The 16,800-nt window shown below is 46.6% G+C and overlaps 1 protein-coding gene across 1 annotated transcript; it reads right to left on the bottom strand.

The window, feature by feature from the left end:
• Positions 1-8,750: 8,750 nt before the first annotated feature.
• LOC116523222 (C-type lectin lectoxin-Phi1-like) lies at positions 8,751-16,376 on the bottom strand. The gene is made up of 5 exons (XM_032238311.1): positions 16,319-16,376; positions 14,085-14,182; positions 12,737-12,877; positions 11,140-11,254; positions 8,751-8,839 (listed from the first exon to the last, which is right to left on the bottom strand). The coding sequence occupies exons 1-5, from the start codon at positions 16,374-16,376 to the stop codon at positions 8,751-8,753; spliced, it is 501 nt and encodes a 166-aa protein (XP_032094202.1).
• Between the last annotated feature and the right edge of the window lie 424 nt (positions 16,377-16,800).

The following is a 16,800-nucleotide window of genomic DNA, read 5'->3' as shown; positions in this document are numbered from 1 at the left end:
ATTAAGTAGCAATTACATCAGTTCCTCTTGCCATCAATGCCCAGAAAGATAAAAACCCATTATTAGCTCTTCTGCTCTCCATACACCTCTTTCTTCTGCCTCTCTCCTACCTCCTTTCTTCCCTCCATCATCCTCTTCTACTCTACTTCCCCTTCCTTTCTCCTTCTCCTCTCTCTTCCTTCCACTCCTCCTTATCCTCCTCACCTTCCCCCCTTCCCCTCTCTCCTATCCCTCTCTTCCCATCTTCTCTCCTCTGTTTCCCACTCTTCCTCTCATTGGTGTATTTCCGCTTCTGAGCAAACTCCAATCTGTGTTGATGGTATTTATGCTTCCATATCCATAGAAAGTTTTTATTTTCCATTTTCATAACATAAAATCACATGTATACTATTACATAGCCAATATCCTATTGTATTAAGTAGTAATTACATCAGTTCTTCTTGTCATCAACACCCAAAAAGATTAAAAACCCATTATTAGCTCTTCTGCTTTCCATACACCTCTTTCTTCTACCTCTCTCCTACTTCCTTTCTTCCCTCCATCATCCTTTCCTACTCTACTTCCCCTTCCTTTCTCCTTCTCCTCTCTCTCCATTCCACTCCTCCTTATCCTCCTCATCTTCCTCCCTTCCCCTCTCTCCTATCCCTCTCTTCCTATCTTTCTTCTCTCCTCTGTTTCCCACTCTTCCTCTCATTGGTGTATTTCAGCTTCCATACTACTCTACTTCCCCTTCCTTTCTCCTTCTCCTCTCTCTCCATTCCACTCCTCCTTATCCTCCTCATCTTCCTCCCTTCCCCTCTCTCCTATCCCTCTCTTCCTATCTTTCTTCTCTCCTCTGTTTCCCACTCTTCCTCTCATTGGTGTGAAACATTTTCAAAGGGGGGGGGAACCTCCCCAAGAAAATCTAGTTGCCTTTTGAAAAGCACCTTAGGCCCTACTCCGGAGATATGAGGGCGTCAGCTCCCCAAGATCCTGAAGTAATAGCATTTCCATTGTCTCGATCCCCTCCATGGGATTCCTTTGGGCCCCAAATGGCCACAAGAAAAACAAGAAAAATGACAAAGCAATAGCAGTTAGACTTATATACCGCTTCATAGGGCTTTCAGCCCTCTCTAAGCGGTTTACAGAGTCAGCATATCGCCCCCAACAACAATCTGGGTCCTCATTTCACCCACCTCGGAAGGATGGAAGGCTGAGTGTTGGAAATGTCATCAGATACCGGGCTCATATTACCACATGTGGTGGACTTGCATTGAAGCTAAAAGATACGGGACTAAAATCCACATGTGGTTGGAGAAAATGACACACAAACACATAGACTTTAAACCAGAGGTCTTTTTATTGGGGATCATACCAGAAATCTATAACAAAGGCTTAAAATATCTGATTGTAAATGTGTTAACAGCAGCCAGAATCGTATTTGCAAAAAAACTGGAAAAATGAAGCAATACCAAAACAGGAAGAAGTTATTCGGAAAATAATGGACTGTGCTGAAATGAGTAAACAGACACTTGAAATTAGAGAGCAAGAGGACGAGCAATTTTATAAGATATGGGACTTGTTTTATCAGTGGCTGGGGGGAAAAAACCTGGAGATGAAAAATGTTTTACTCATGCTTTAACTGAAGGAGTTAAATGATAACACAATTATGCTGTGAAATAGATTAACAACGATAGAATGAAAAACTGATACATCTATGAATTGAATACTTTAGAATTTTTTGCTTTAAAAAGGATAAGGATAACAATGATTTTATGTCTACTTGATAGAGGATTGGTGATATAATGTATAACGTTAAGAACATATTACAATGATATCTTGTTGTTGATAAATAATTTTAATAAGGGAATAATTGAAAATTGGTATATATATGTAGTGACTATTTAGAATATTTTGTTGAAAAATGAAGGAATAAGATTTCTGTTTGAAGGTATGAGGTACAAGGATAACAATGAACATAAGCATACCTGATAGTTGATTGGTGGAATTATGTATAATGGAAAATAGTGATATATAAATATAAATGGTTGGTAAAAAAAATCTTTTCTTTCACATGGGGATTATATAAAGATATACTATTATCAAATAGATAATCAAGAATGTAAGGGAACTATGATTTATTGGGGAAAAATAATAATACTAATTGTAACTGAACATATACTGTACAATGAAAGTGAGGTATTTAGTTATACTAGATGAAAAATCTGTGATGGTAAATGTTATTCGAGAATATGGATGTTAAAATACCTGTAACCAAACGACAGGCTGTAGGTGATGGTGCTTTTTTATTGTTTTTTTGTCTTGTTTTTTTATTGTTGTATGTATGTGTTGTCTATGTAATAAAAATAAAAATTTATATTAAAAAAAAAGATTATGGATTGTGCTGAAATGGACAAACTAAAAAATCCAGGGAAAAGAAGAATCAGAATTCTACCAGATATAGCATAAATGGTATAGGTGGATGGAGGAAAGAAAGAAGAATCAATGAAGGAATACAACAAAACTCAAAAAATAATAGTTGTGAGTAAAACAAGAGGGTTAAGAATGGTGAAATCCAAATGAAATACAATAGAAGGGGAAATAATATAAGGTGAGTGGTATCGATTGGCAATTGCTATTAGAAAGAACAGGAAGCTCCTGTTCGTATTGTATTGTGTAAATGTGGTGTACGTCTAAGTTTTGTGTGTGTGTGTGTATTTTACATGTTTGTAAATTTTAAAAAAACAATCCGGGTCCTCGTTTTACCCACCATGGAAGGACGGAAGGCTGAGTCAACCTTGAGCCTGCTGAGATTCGAACTGCCAAACTGCTGGCAGCTGGTGATCAGCAGAAGTAGCCTGCAGTACTGTGCTCTAACCACTGTGCCACCAAGGCTCATAATTGGACCTATCCCATAACTGGACCTGAATCCTGACCACACCACCTTTTCCTCAACCTGCCATAAAAAGGGGGAAACTTGGAAACTGGATGAAAGTTGCCCAGGCAGTGTTGGTTTTTTAAAGAAGGAGGCAAACCAGGGATTCCTTAAAAGCCACCGGAAATGTCCCCCTCTCTAGTGACCTGTCAATCACTGCCTAGACACCCCCCCACACAATAGTTAAAGTGCTAGAGCCTTTCACCATCCAGGAGGGGTGAGGAGGATGTAACTGGCAGGGGGTGGCCCTGAGAGCCTCCAGGACCCTTGGTCCACTTCCTTGGGTCCAACGGGATCAAACTATTCCCAGATAATCAGCAAGCATTCTCCTGAAAAATCTCTTTAAATCTATATTTTCCAATGATTAAATCTTCTCCCCGTATCTTGAAATCTACACTTTTAAAAGTATATTTTGCTCCTATATTTCCCAATGACTAAATCTTTGTAGCTGCACCAATGTTCCCTCTAATTTTTTTTCAGTGTGAGCGGAAAAGTATAGTGTTTGAGCGGCACAGTTTCATGCCTGAGCACCTAAGAGAGCCACAGTTTGAACTGCTGCCATGTCTGCTGGACATTTGCGCAACATTCCAAGCGTCAAGCGCCGATTGCGAGAGAGGTTTCAGCCTGAGGAATGCCAGGCATGAAAAGTGCCACTCAAACACTATACTTTTCCGCTCACCCTGAAAAAAAAAAGGCTCTCTGCTCAGCTTTTAGATTGTTAGACTGGCCAGAGAGAGACATGGCACCAACAGCCGGGGTCCTGGCATTTTGCAGGCAACCTGTCCTCTCACATTCCTTTGGAATGCAACCCATCACATTTGAATTAGATCTTGCCAGTTATCCTATTAAAAGATAACACTATTATTCTAAAATACGACTAACTCAATATTAAAAACTGTAAATATTTAATGCTGATAAATAATAGCAGTAATTGTTATTTAGTATGATTAAAATCAGTATAGATATATCAATATAATATCTATCGAAATTGACAATAAACACTAAAATAACAATACAAATATATAATGTGGAATATAAATGTAATAAATATAATATATAAATGCAACATAAATGTAATAAAATAATTTGTCATGAAACTCTCCCCCTTTAAAGTAGTAAGATCAATTAAATAGTCTAGCAAGTTTGGACAATATGCTATATGTTATGTTACTTAAGAATATATATATACCTCAGAATCAGATACAACATCCACATCATTTCCAACTGAGTCAATAAAATCATATGCCATGCCAAAACTATTTTAAATAAAGATATGAAATTAATCAAGTATTGCATTTATTTTTCAAAATGAATGTAGAATTTTTTTTATTATTTAAGTTTTGTACCCTATCTTTTCTAACTAACGTTAACTTTAAAAAGATGTTACATCAGACTACAATACAAGTAATTAAATGAAGACTAAAATAAGTGTTTTGGCGTATTGAGCTTTTTATATTTCTTTCTTATATTGCTTCCTTAGTTGAGAACTTGCTCCTCAGCTTACTTACGCATTAACTGTTTGTTACTTTTATGGTTTATTCATTCACTGCTCCATCTTCAGTTTTTTTCACAGGGGGCAGGGCTTCCTTCCTTCCTTCCTTCCTTCCTTCCTTCCTTTCTTCCCTCCCTCCCTCCCTCCCTCCCTCCACTCCTTTGGCCACCAATTTTGATCCAATTCTCTCTCTCTCTCTCTCTCTCTCACACACACACACACACACACACATACACACACGTTCTTTGGGGGGTTTGAATTACTCCGCCTCACTGCGCAAAGTCGGCGCAGCATGTGTTCGGCCCCCACTTACGCCGAATCAAATCCGCGGCCAGAGGGACCAGGGGGTTGCATTTCAAAGCCGCCAGTCCTTTTGCTTCTTCTCCTTCTTTGCCGGTGAAGCCGGCAAAGCTCCCGCTGGCGCCCCCGCCCATGGCAGCAGCGGTGGTGCCTCCCCCTCCGCTCGGAGCACCTCAGCTGGGCTCTGGGTTACCCCTGCCGCCGCCTCCACCTCCGCCGCTTTCCTACTAGCTCCCACGGCCTCAAAAGCACGGCAGAGGAGAAAGGGGGAGGGATAACGCGGGAGCCAGCTCAGGGGCTCCGCGTGGAGGGAGAAACGCCAAAGCCATGGGCCGGGAAGCCAGCGGGAGCTTTGCCGGTGAAGGAGAAGAAGCAAGAGGACTGGCGGCTCATCAAAACAAGACTGGGGAGGTCCTTTGCGGGCGGCCAGTTCTAGCCGCCTGCAAAGGACTTCCCCACGTTTGCTTTGGTAGAAATCTCTGCGCGGCAGTTAGAAACTTCTGCGCGGGGATTTCTTTCCATGTGCGCGGCCGCGCAGCCGCGCACCTTAGAGGGAACAGTGATTGAACCGTTTTATGCCCAAGCCAGCAGAGGAGGCCTCGCTGAGGTGGGGAGGGGCGAGTGGAAAGCCCTCACCTCCGCATCAAAGACCCAGAGCCAGTTGTGCACAGCCTCCTTCCCCACCATTGCTTTGCAATGGTGTTGTAATATATTCCTTGTGCAGGTGTGTGTCCTCCATGGCCTAGTCCATACTAGGGCCTGCAGAGTCACGCTGAATCACACAGGAGAAAACAAACTCCTAGAAAGCCATAACATCCTGATAGTGAATAATATAACATCCTGAGATGTGCCCTACCATTGACGTCCAGGATTTGACCATATATAGAAAGAACTTTCCTGAAGCAGTAGATTAGCAATTGTACTTTTACAGGCTGTTTTTAAGCACATGCTATTGCTCCTCCTGCCTTTGTCTTATCTCAATAAAAGGGGCTACCAGACCCCCAATCTGGGTCGCTCCATCCCGAGAAAGATCGTGTCCGTGTCTTTTCTCCACATTGGCCTCATGGACGACCCACGGGAACATCACATTTGGTAGCAGAGGATGGTTACTTCACACAAGGGTGCAAAGTCAGCTGTTCACCCCGAGTTGCCCTTCCATGGGCTGCACCACAGTTCCCATGTTCCTTGGCCAAGGAGCCCTTTTGCTTGGCTACTTAGGGGGAAACTCAGCCATGTGCTTCACCCCGGGTTTTTTTTTGGGGGGGGGGGGTGGACCAGAACAAGATGGCCCTCCCAGGACCAAGACCTTCGGTGTAAAGGCTGTTTCTCAACCTGAACAACTTTCAATGGTCTGGACTTCAACTCCCAGAATTCCCCAGTCCTCCAATGGCCCAAGTAGAGACATAGGGACTAAGCAAAGGGCTTTGGCTTCCGGGGGTGGGGGGCGCATTGGTTTCTGCTGGGGTTTGGCCAAGAGTTTCGAGGGGGAGGGGGGTGAGGAAGCTTTGAAGGGGGCTTGGCAAGACTCACAAAGGAGCAATAATTGACTTGGCATCAGGAAGGCAGCCACTGTTGATCCCAAAACAGCACCGAGCAACCTTGGATCTCTTACAAGCCGGATTTGGGTTTGGCCTCTTCTTTGCACAGCTGAGGGGTAGCAGCCACCAAATACCAGCCACTCGCCCGTGTCATTTGAAAATCTTGCTTGCCCCTCGGATAAAAGGGGTGGCAAATGGGGGCTGGGGAATTCTGGGAGTTGAAGTCCGGACATCTTCAAGTTGCCAAGGTTGAGAAACACTGACCTAGTGGAAAGGTGAATGCTACCTGTCCCACCATTGCGCAGGACTGAGTAGAAGGGCTGCGGAAAAAACACAAGCATCTTAACATATTTAAATTTAGCAGCTGGAGCAGCGTGGGGTTGTGCAGAGAGCCAAAGCACACAGTTGTGGTTGATGGGTTGGAGAATGCTGGCTCCTGCGTGAGGCAAGAGGAAAATGGTGGACACACACATATATTTATATAAGTAATAGATCTCAGGGTACTTCCTATCCTTCTGTTAACCACGGAGAATAACCATCTCGGTTAAAAGACACATTTGCATCTTGAGGTTGATTGGTTGGAGAGTGCCGGCTCCTGCGTGAGGTGATCTGCGCTGTGATTGGTGGGCAGGGGGCGTTTCCATGTTTCCCCCCCTTCCCCTCCCCCGTGTGCCCTGTATGCTCTGTGATTTACCTCATGATGTAGGGATGTGCCTGACTATCTTGTTTGCCACAAATATAGATGTAAAATATAATTATTTATATAAAACTACAAGTTTGTGTCAGCATCTCTGACTTGATTTGGACGCCTGCTGCCCAAATTCCATGACAGTTTAGAAACTGAAAGAATAGTGGGAGACACATCCCTGAGGCAAAGAGATGCACCCTCTTGAAACGTTTGTACATTTCAAAAAGGAGAGGGAAATGATGGATACACACATATTTATAAGTAATAATCTAATACATCTTAGATTACTTCCTATCCTTCTGTTATCCCGAAGAGCTGTCAGTTGAAAGAAACATTTGCATTTTGAGGTTGATTGGTTGGAAAGTGTCAGCTCCTGTGTGAGGTGATCTGCACTGTGATTTTGTGAGTGTGGAGAGGGAGTTTCCCTTTTTTCCCCTTCTGTGTGCCCTGCGATTTACCTCATGATGATGTTCCTGTGATTATTTACTTCATGATGATGTTCCTGTGATGATGGTGTTCCTGTGATGATTTACCTCATGATGATGTTCCTGTGATGATTTACTTCATGATGATGTTCCTGGGATGATAATGTTCCTGTGATGATTTACCTCATGATGATGTTCCTGGGATGATTTACCTCATGATGATGTTCCTGGGATGATTTTACCTCATGATGATGTTCCTGTGATGATTTACCTCATGATAATGCTTCTGTGATGATTTACCTCAGAGGTATCAAACTCATGATGACACGTTGTCATCACTTTTCCCCCTTTGCTAAAATGGGGGTGGTCATGGCCAGCACATGATGCATCTGGCCCACAGGATGCGAATTTGACCCCCCCCCGATTTACCTCATCAGGATGTTGTTGTGATGATTTACTTTAGGATTCTCCTGTTTGCCTGACTAGCTTGTCTGCTGCAAATGCAGGTGTGGAATATATTGATTTATATACAACTGCAAGTTCATGTTGGCATCTGTGACTTCATTTGGAGACCAACTGTGCAATTTCTTGACAAAGCATGTTGATCGTCTTCTTCTTGCCTACCATATCATTCCCCAGCATTACCTTGGCTTCTTCCTGCTATTTCCAAAATGGAGCCTCTACTTCAGAAGGAGAAGTGAGTGACCCTGCCCTCCATGACATCCCCTCTGTTATCTCCTCCGGGTCTTGACTGAAGCCCCCCAACTCTTTCAAAGGCCGGATGAAAAGAATACCCCAGCAATGAGGTCCTTCTCCCCAGATGTGGCAGAAGGAGAACTGAAGGAGTTCCCACTATGGCCTTGGACTGCTAGAGGGCGCCGAGGGCTAGAGGCGTCACAGGCTCTTTGGTGCCCCCCAGAGGAGGTTTAGATCTTTGCAGCTCTGACGGAGAAACTTAGCACAGACCCGGCCCTCAGGGACCCACCTCACCTTCTCACCCCTACGCTCTTTCTAGCTGGAAGCTGCATTAATGCTCCGAGTGGGACTCATGTGCCAATTGTCTTTGGGGGACAGCAAGATGGTACCAAAGCCCAGCATATTCTCAGCCCTCCAGTTAAAACGAGGTGGACATGCAAGAAAGCAACGTAGCATCAATGGGTGGTCATCTTAGAGAAACACCCCCTCCCCTTAATACCCACCCTTGCTATACAAGAAGACTGAGTTTGAAAATGAAGAACACCAGTTATGCTAGACAGAATTTATTCAAGCTTCTGGCCCACCGAAATGAGCATAATCAGATCCAAGCCCCTCAAAGCACGTGAAGCAAGGGTGCGGAGCAGAGATTTCGGCAGGCAGGGGCGGGGCTGGGGGGGGCTCACTGCTTCTCCAACCTTCATCCGCTGCTTGCCACACGCCGGGGCTGGAACTTGCAGACAAAACGATGTGGAAACCCGCATGGCTTATCGTTCCATTCCATAAACTCTGGGCAGCAAAAGAGAAAGTTTTGCAGTGACTCCCTCGGAGTCCCAGAGGGGCATTTCAGTGGCGCCTCCCTCATTCCCTTCATGGTATTGGACCTGGACCTGGGTACTTGAGAGACCCCTTGCTCCCAATTACCTCCAACAGACCGATTAGATCCCACATACTAGGCCTCCTCCGAATTCCATCCACTGGCCAATGCCGACTGGCGACTACCCGGAGGAGAGCCTTCTCTGTGGCTGCTCTGACCCTCTGGAACGAGCTCCCTGTGGAGATTCAGACCCTCACCACCCTCCAGGCTTTCCGCAAAGCCCTTAAAACCTGGCTGTTCCGACAGGCCTGGGGCTGATGAGTTCCTGTCCCCGCTCGAATGGTGTGGCTGTTAAATTGTTTTTAAAATTGTGGTATTGTTTGTCTATGTCTTTTTCCCTATTTGTATCCCCTATCCCCCCCCCCCCCTGACTTGGGTTGTGAGCCGCCCTGAGTCCCTTCTGGGAAAAGGGCGGCATAGAAATATAATGAATTCAATTCAATTCAATTCATTTGCAAGAGGATATCGCAAGAGGAGAACCTCACCTGCTATAACCGGATTTGGGTTCAGCAGGATATTGTAACTCAGCTGGATAGTGAGATGAGTGGCATATAATTTAATAATAGAGATAGATAGATAGATAGATAGATAGATAGATAGATAGATAGATAGATAGATAGATAGATAGATAGATAGATAGATAGGCAGGCAGGCAGGCAGGCAGGCTAGCAGAGAGAGAGAGAGACAGAGACAGAGACAGACCTAGCTACCAAGTGAGGTCATGGCTATCAGAAGTTGCCTATCAAGCTTTCAGCCACAGGAGGGCGGCAAAGTTTCCTTTTTGTCCTATGACTATTCTACAGGGAGTTCTCAACTTATGACTATTGGTTTAGCGTCCACTCAAACAAAGATGATTAGGGGACTGGAGGCTCAAACATAGGAAGAACGGTTGCAGGAACTGGGAATGTCTACTTTAATGAAAAGAAGGACCAGGGGAGACATGATAGCAGTCTTCCAATATCTCAGGGGTTGCCCCAAAGAAGAGGGAGTCAAGCTATTCTCCAAGGCACCTGAGGGCAGAACAAGAAGCAATGGGTGGAAACTAATCAAGGAGAGAAGCAACTTAGAACTAAGGAGAAATTTTCTGACAGTTAGAACAATGAATCAGTGGAATAGCTTGCCTCCAGAAGTTCTGAAAGCCCCAACACTGGAAGTCTTTAAGAAGAGGTTGGAGAGCCATTTGTCTGGAACTGTATAGGGTTTCCTGCCTAAGCAGGGGGTTGGACTAGAAGACCTCCAAGGTCCCTTCCAACTGTTCTGTTCTATTCAAACTTAAACAGTGCCAAGAAAGGTCGGGTCCTCACAACCGATCAGCCCCTGTATCTATGGTGCCCTTCTCTGTAGTTTCATTTCTGACCTTTCTTCTTATAATAATCTTTTGTTTACTTTTTTGTTTTGTTCTGATTTATGCTGTCCTCATGGTAACTTTATATTGGGATCAGGCGTGGGCCAATGTTTCTCTTCTACATACGTTCTAAGTGGCTGAGATTCTTCTGACTGTGTTTGGTAGAAGTTGCAGTCGGCAACTTAGAGCTGACTGCCGTTGGAGAGCAAATGTCTCCCTCGGGAGAAGGACTCGCACAGAGAATCAGGCCAGGCTCACTCTGTGTACACAGGAGGCCAAGGTGTGATTCCACTGACCGCCTTTCAGCCTTATCTGGCCTTTCCCAGGCAGAAACTCTGGGGAGATTCCTGTATTATAGGCAGAAAGCAATAAAGTAGCCAGTTGGAACCGAGGTGGTGCAGTGGTTACGGTGCAGCACTGCAGGCCACTTCAGCTGACTGTTATCTGCAGTTTGGCGGTTCTAATCTCACCGGCTCAAGGTTGACTCAGCCTTCCATCCTTCCGAGGTGGGTGAAATGAGGACCCGGATTGTTGTTGGGGGCGATTTTCTGACTCTGTAAACCACTTAGAGAGGGCTGAAAGCCCTATGAAGCGGTATATAAGTCTAACTGCTAACTGCTATTGCTATATTGCGGCAACTGTGTCCGCTTCCAGTCCCAATTTTTGAAGGAGCTACGCCGTCAATGTTGTTTCTCCTACGGATGCCTGGTCTTCCCTTGTCTGTACAGAGTGTAGGACTCTGAACGCTCAGAGATCCCAGAGGTCAACAAAGGTCATCAGTGGTCAAGGGGTCAATCCCAAGATGGGATCAGATGGGTTTTTATTATTGGCACTGCGCCCTCAGTTGCCCCCAACCGGTCGACTTACGTGATTTGGATGACACCACAGCACAGAACTCCAGTTTCAAAAAGTTGTCCGGTTGTCCTTTTTCCCAGGATACGTAGGTGACATTGGAGCCATCACTCCACTCCCATTTATTGTTCTGCAATGAAAGGGAAAGGACGTTAGCCAACTGAGGAAGGGGCTCTGGCGATACGGGGCCCAGGGACAGAGAGAGAAAGGTTGGCACCTTTCAAGGGGCAGACTAGAAGACCTCCGGGGTCCCTTCCAACTCTCTTATTCTTTATAAACCAAATAGACCATCTTTCTGTCTCTCTCTCTGTCTCTCTCTGTGCCTCTTTCTGTGTGTGTGTGTGTGTGTGTCTGTCTGTCTGTCCCTGTCTCTCTCTCTCTCTCTATGTTTCTCTCTGTCTCTGTTTCGGTCTCTCTCTGTCTCTGTCTCTCTCTGTCTTTTTCTCTCTGTCTCTATGTGTGTGTGTGTCTGTCTGTTTCTCTCTGTCTCTCTGTCTCTCTGTCTCTCTGTCTCTGTCTCTGTCTCTGTCTCTCTGTCTCTCTGTTTCTCTCCATCTCTTTCTCTCTCTCTCTGTCTCTCTCTGTCTTTTTCTCTCTGTCTCTATCTCTCTCTGTGTGTGTCTCTCTATGTCTCTGTTTCTATGTCTCTCTCTCCCCCCCCTCTCTCTGTCTCTCTCTGTCTTTTTCTCTCTGTCTCTATCTCTCTCTGTGTGTGTCTCTCTCTGTCTCTGTTTCTCTCTGTCTCTCTCCACCCTCTTTGTCTCTCTCTCTCTCTCTCTGTCTCTCTCTCCATCTCTTTCTCTCTTTCTTTCTCTCTCTGTCTCTCTCTCTCTGTATCCCTCTCTGTGTCTCTTTCTCTCTGTGTCTCTTTCTGTGTCTCTCTCTCTGTCTCTCTGTCTCTGTCTCTCTGTCTCTGTTTCTCTCTGTCTCTATTTCTGTCTCTCTCTGTCTTTTTCTCTCTGTCTCGGTCATTCTCTCTGTATGTGTGTCTCTGTCTTTGTTTCTCTCTGTCTCTCTCTCTTTCTGTGTCTCTCTGTGTCTCTCTGTGTCTCTCTCTCTCTCTGTGTCTCTCTCTCTGTGTCTCTCTCTCTCTGTGTCTCTCTCTTTCTCTCTGTGTCTCTCTCTCTCTGTCTCTGCTCCTGTCTCTCTGTCTTTGTTTCTCTCTGTCTCTGTTTCTGTCTCTCTCTGTCTTTTTCTCTCTGTCTTGGTCATTCTCTCTGTGTGTGTCTCTGTCTCTGTTTCTCTCTGTCTCTCTCTCTTTCTCTCTGTGTCTCTCTGTGTCTCTCTCTCTGTGTCTCTCTGTGTCTCTCTGTCTTTCTCTTTCTCTCTCTCTCCCCCCTCTGCATCTCTCTCTCTCTGTATCTGTTTCTCTCCATCTGTTTCTCTCTTTCTCTCTCTCTCTGTCTCTCTGTTTCTCTCCATCTCTTTCTCTCTGTCTCTGTCTCTTAGGTGGGAGACCGCTAACAACCCCCCAGGGCTATAGGTTATTCTGCAGTGTAATCGCTCAACAAGGTTTTAGCAGAGGGATTCCCTACCACCCTTCAAACAGCCCCCTAGAAATGGATTTTTTTTAAAAAGCACTGATAAAGCTAAACCAATCGGAAGGACCTACTATCTTTGAAAGCCTCAGTCCGATCCAGGCATCAAGGCGTAGTCTCCGGTTTTCCCTGAGGTACTTGGACAGCTTCGCTGCCCCTTCCACGTCTTTGATGGAGGCCAGTTGGCCATTTTCCTGTGCCTCTTGGCAGGTCCTCTGGGAGAAAGCGACAACAGAGAAAATCACTTGCTCAGCAGGGAAGGAGCATCTTCCCTATCTGTGTGTATTTGTGCCAAAGTCTTGACTTCGTTAACCACCCCTTGACCAGCCCAGACTTAAATTCATGCATTAGAACAGTGTTTCTCAACCTTGGCAACTTGAAGATGTCTGGACTTCAACTCCCAGAATTCTGGCTGGGGAATTCTGGGAGTTGAAGTCCAGACATCTTCAAGTTGCCAAGGTTGAGAAACACTGCATTAGAATCTCAGATCCCTCCCCCCATCCCTTCAGAAGCCAGGTGGTCAAGAGGCCGGAAGATACGAGCCAGAGTTGCCAGCGAAACATCAGGGAATGTTCTGACCTCATCCCGATAAAACCCCTTTTATTTAGTTTAAAGTGTATTCCGCTCCAGCAAAGTCCTGGCTAAGTGACTTTCACAAGATTTCACAACTGCAGGCTTTTATCAGGCTTGGAGAGTTGCTAGGCTGATATCTTCCCAATGGCACTCTGTGGCAGATAATACTTGGGATGTATATCTCCTCTGGGAGGGGCCATTCACCGTCCACCTGTGGCCTTACTCCCAAGGCGCCCCCTGTTCTTTAGCTGCTCCCTTCGTCTAGCAACTCTGCACATGCACACACTGGGAACAGGCTCCAGCTGTTCTTCTGCCTCACTGATGTCTGACTCTGAAGGCAGCTGATAACTGCCGGATGGCCCTGACCCCCTCTCTGCCTCCGATACAGAGACCTCCTCAGAGCCTTCCCCAGACTCCAGGACTGGCCCAGGTTCCTCCCCAACCTCCTCACTGTCTGAATCTGCCGCCAGATTTGCTGGTCGGTGGTGGGCCACACCAGGAAAATCTGTTCTCTATCCGATGGTCACTCAACCCTGAAGATCAACACAAGATATTGGCCATGAAGGTCTTCAGCAGTATAAGGGCCACAGAATACTTGTGTTTCAGACTGTCCTAAAATGGTGATCTGTGCGACCTTTTCATGCGGACAGTCTGGTTGACCTCCAGCTCTCCCTTTAGGGGTCCTTGGCCCAGCCAGAAAGGACTTGGGGGCTATGCAAAAGTCCAGCCTAGCCGTCTCCTCGGCCTGGGCTAGGAGATTTAATTATTGCTTATTTGAGTTTCGATTTCTATAGCCGCCCATCTCGAGAAATCCCTCTGGCATATCCAAAAGCATGGGGCACATCTAACCTGCGCATCGTCCCAGGACATCCAACGGGTGAAGAGTTTGTAGCAAGAATCATTGTGGGAAACCCAATCATAGGGACAAAGGACATCGGCTCCAGTTCCTGGGTGGGAAGAGAGGAAAACCCGATGAGAAGATGGCCAGGAGAGAAGGAGGAGCAGGTGGAGGGAGCTGGGTCTGCAGGACATTCTTGACCTGCTGAGTTACAAATATCTTTGATGGCAACAAATCGCATTTGACTTTGGTTACAGACACAGAAGTTGCATTTGGAGAATGTCCAGAACTTGGTTTGGGGTCTGTGGGCGTGGCTTGGTGCGGGTGGGTGGGGATGTCATGTGGCTGGGCGTGGCTATGTAGTCATGTGAACGGGGGAGTCAAGAGGCAGAAAATCACTTTAACGATGTCCTGCTGGAGTAAGGGGTTGGACTAGATGACCCCCCCCCAGGTCTCTTCTAGCCCTGGATTGCTCTGCTGCTTCAAAGGATCCTCTGAAGCTGCATCTAGGCCAGCGATGGTGAACCTTTTTTGGCTTGCGGGGAGTGCGGGGGGGGGGGTCATGTGCGGGCGTGCCACACCCATAATGCAATGTGCGACACCCCCCCCCCAGTGTGCATGCGTGCATGACAGGCGCTCCCCCCATTTTTTGGAATGCTTTTTTCGCCCTCCCCAGGCTCCAGAGGCTTTATAGGAGCCTGGGGAGGACAAAAACAGCCTCCCCCCCCCGGAAGCCCTCCAGTGCCTTCAGGGACCTTCAGGAGGCTTCCCTGAAGGCTCTGGAGGACTAAAAACGACCCTCCGAGCAAACCGGAAGTCCATTCCCGAACTTCCTGTTTGCCCATAGGGCCGGTTTTTTCCTGCTTCGGGGGGCCTCGGTGGGGGGGGGGGCGCAGGGAAGAGGCTATTTTCGCCCTCCCCAGGCTCCTATAAAGCCTCTGGAGCCTGGGGAGGGTGAAAAATGGCTTTGAAAAAGGCTTAACTCAGCTGGTCAGCGCGTACATGCGCACTGACCAGCTAACAGGGCAACGCCTCGCATGCTCTGACAAATGGCTCCATGTGCCATCCTGGGTCTAGTGCCAGGTTTGGGGTCCTTCCACCCTCTCCTTTTTCCCTCCCTCCCTCCCTCCCTCCCTCCCTCTTCTTTCTTTCTTTCTTTCTTTCTTTCTTTCTTTCTTTCTTTCTTTCTTTCTTTCTTTCTTCCTTCCTTCCTTCCTTCCTTCCTTCCTTCCTTTCTCTCTCTCTCTTTCTTTCCTCCCTCCCTCCCTCCCTCCCTCCCTTTCTCTTTCTCTTTTTCTTCTTTCTCTCTCCCTTCCTTCCTTTTGCAGCATCCCCACCCCTCATTTTTGGCCTAGCAGGCCTCAGGGAAGGCTCCTGGGAACAAAAACGGACCCCAAATGTTAAAAAAAAAAAGGGATGCCGGGGGGGCACTTCGGGAGGCCAAAAACGGCTGTATTTGGTGTATAAGACGCACCAACCTATCCACGCTCTTTTAGGGGGGGAAGGTGCATCTTATACTCCAAAAATATGGTAGGTCTGTGCTTTAGGAACTGCACTGGCACTCAGGATGTCCCATAGCTGCCCATAGGGCATTCAGGGGTGATCATTTGTGGGTCTGACCCCCTTCCACTTGCTGCCCAGGGCAGCCCCTTCTGAAGATGCCCTGCCAGTTTTAGTTTAAGCTCTCGTGGGGGTTCCACGTGGAGGAATCTCTAGCAAGAGGTGGAGGGCACGCTTTTCTTAAATGATCGATGGATGCATATTTGCCGTTTTAACTTTTAATTAATTCTGCACTTCAATCGCGTTGAGTTTGCTTTGTTATCACATATATGCAAACAATAGCAATAGCAGTTAGACCTATATACCGCTTCATAGGGCTTTCAGCCCTCTCTAAGCGGTTTACAGAGTCAGCATTATTGCCCCCACAGTCTGGGTCCTCATTTCACCCACCTCGGAAGGATGGAAGGCTGAGTCAACCTTGAGCCGGTGAGATTTGAACCGCTGAACTGCAGATAACAGTCAGCTGAAGTGGCCTGCAGTGCTGCACCCTAACCACTGCGCCACCTCGGCTCTGAGCCTGGGGGCAGAGAGACAAGGTGGGGTCGAAATGGCAAAATAGGAGAAACAGCAACTTCAGTGAGAGGCTTTGGGGGGTGGGTGGGAGGAGGCGGGGTCAAATCAGGAAGGGGTTCTTCAGAGGCAAGAGAAATGGCTTCTCCGGACATGAGAGGCCCAGTCAACTTACCACCCAGGGATAAAGCCACAGCCAGCAAGCCGAGACTCGCAAGGATGTACTGCCCCATGGTCTTCCTTCCTTCGCTGCAGAGAAGCAAAGAGGGGAGAAACTGAAGGTGGCAGTGATGCCATTTGGAACCCCCCCACCACCACCAAGGAAGAGGGATTCCCCCTTAGTTCCAGGTTGCTCCTCTCCTTGATTAGATTCCATCCGTTGCTTCTTGTCCTGCCTTTGGGCGGTTTGGAAAATAGGCTGCCCCTTTCTTCTTTCTACTAGCTGCTCAAATATTGGGAGACTGCTATCATGTCACCCCCTAGTCCTTCTTTTCATTACTCTAGACTCACTCATTCTTCATATATTTTAGCCTCCAGTCCCTTAATCATCTTTGTTCTCTGCACTCTTTCCAGAATCTCCACATCTTTTTCACATCGTGGCCACCAAAATTGAATGCAAATTTTCCAAGTGTGGCCTCACCAAGGCCTTATAATGTG

Source organism: Thamnophis elegans, unplaced genomic scaffold, assembly GCF_009769535.1.
Source record: "Thamnophis elegans isolate rThaEle1 unplaced genomic scaffold, rThaEle1.pri scaffold_112_arrow_ctg1, whole genome shotgun sequence".
Lineage (NCBI taxonomy): Eukaryota > Metazoa > Chordata > Lepidosauria > Squamata > Colubridae > Thamnophis > Thamnophis elegans.
This window is presented reverse-complemented; position numbering and strand designations above follow the sequence as displayed.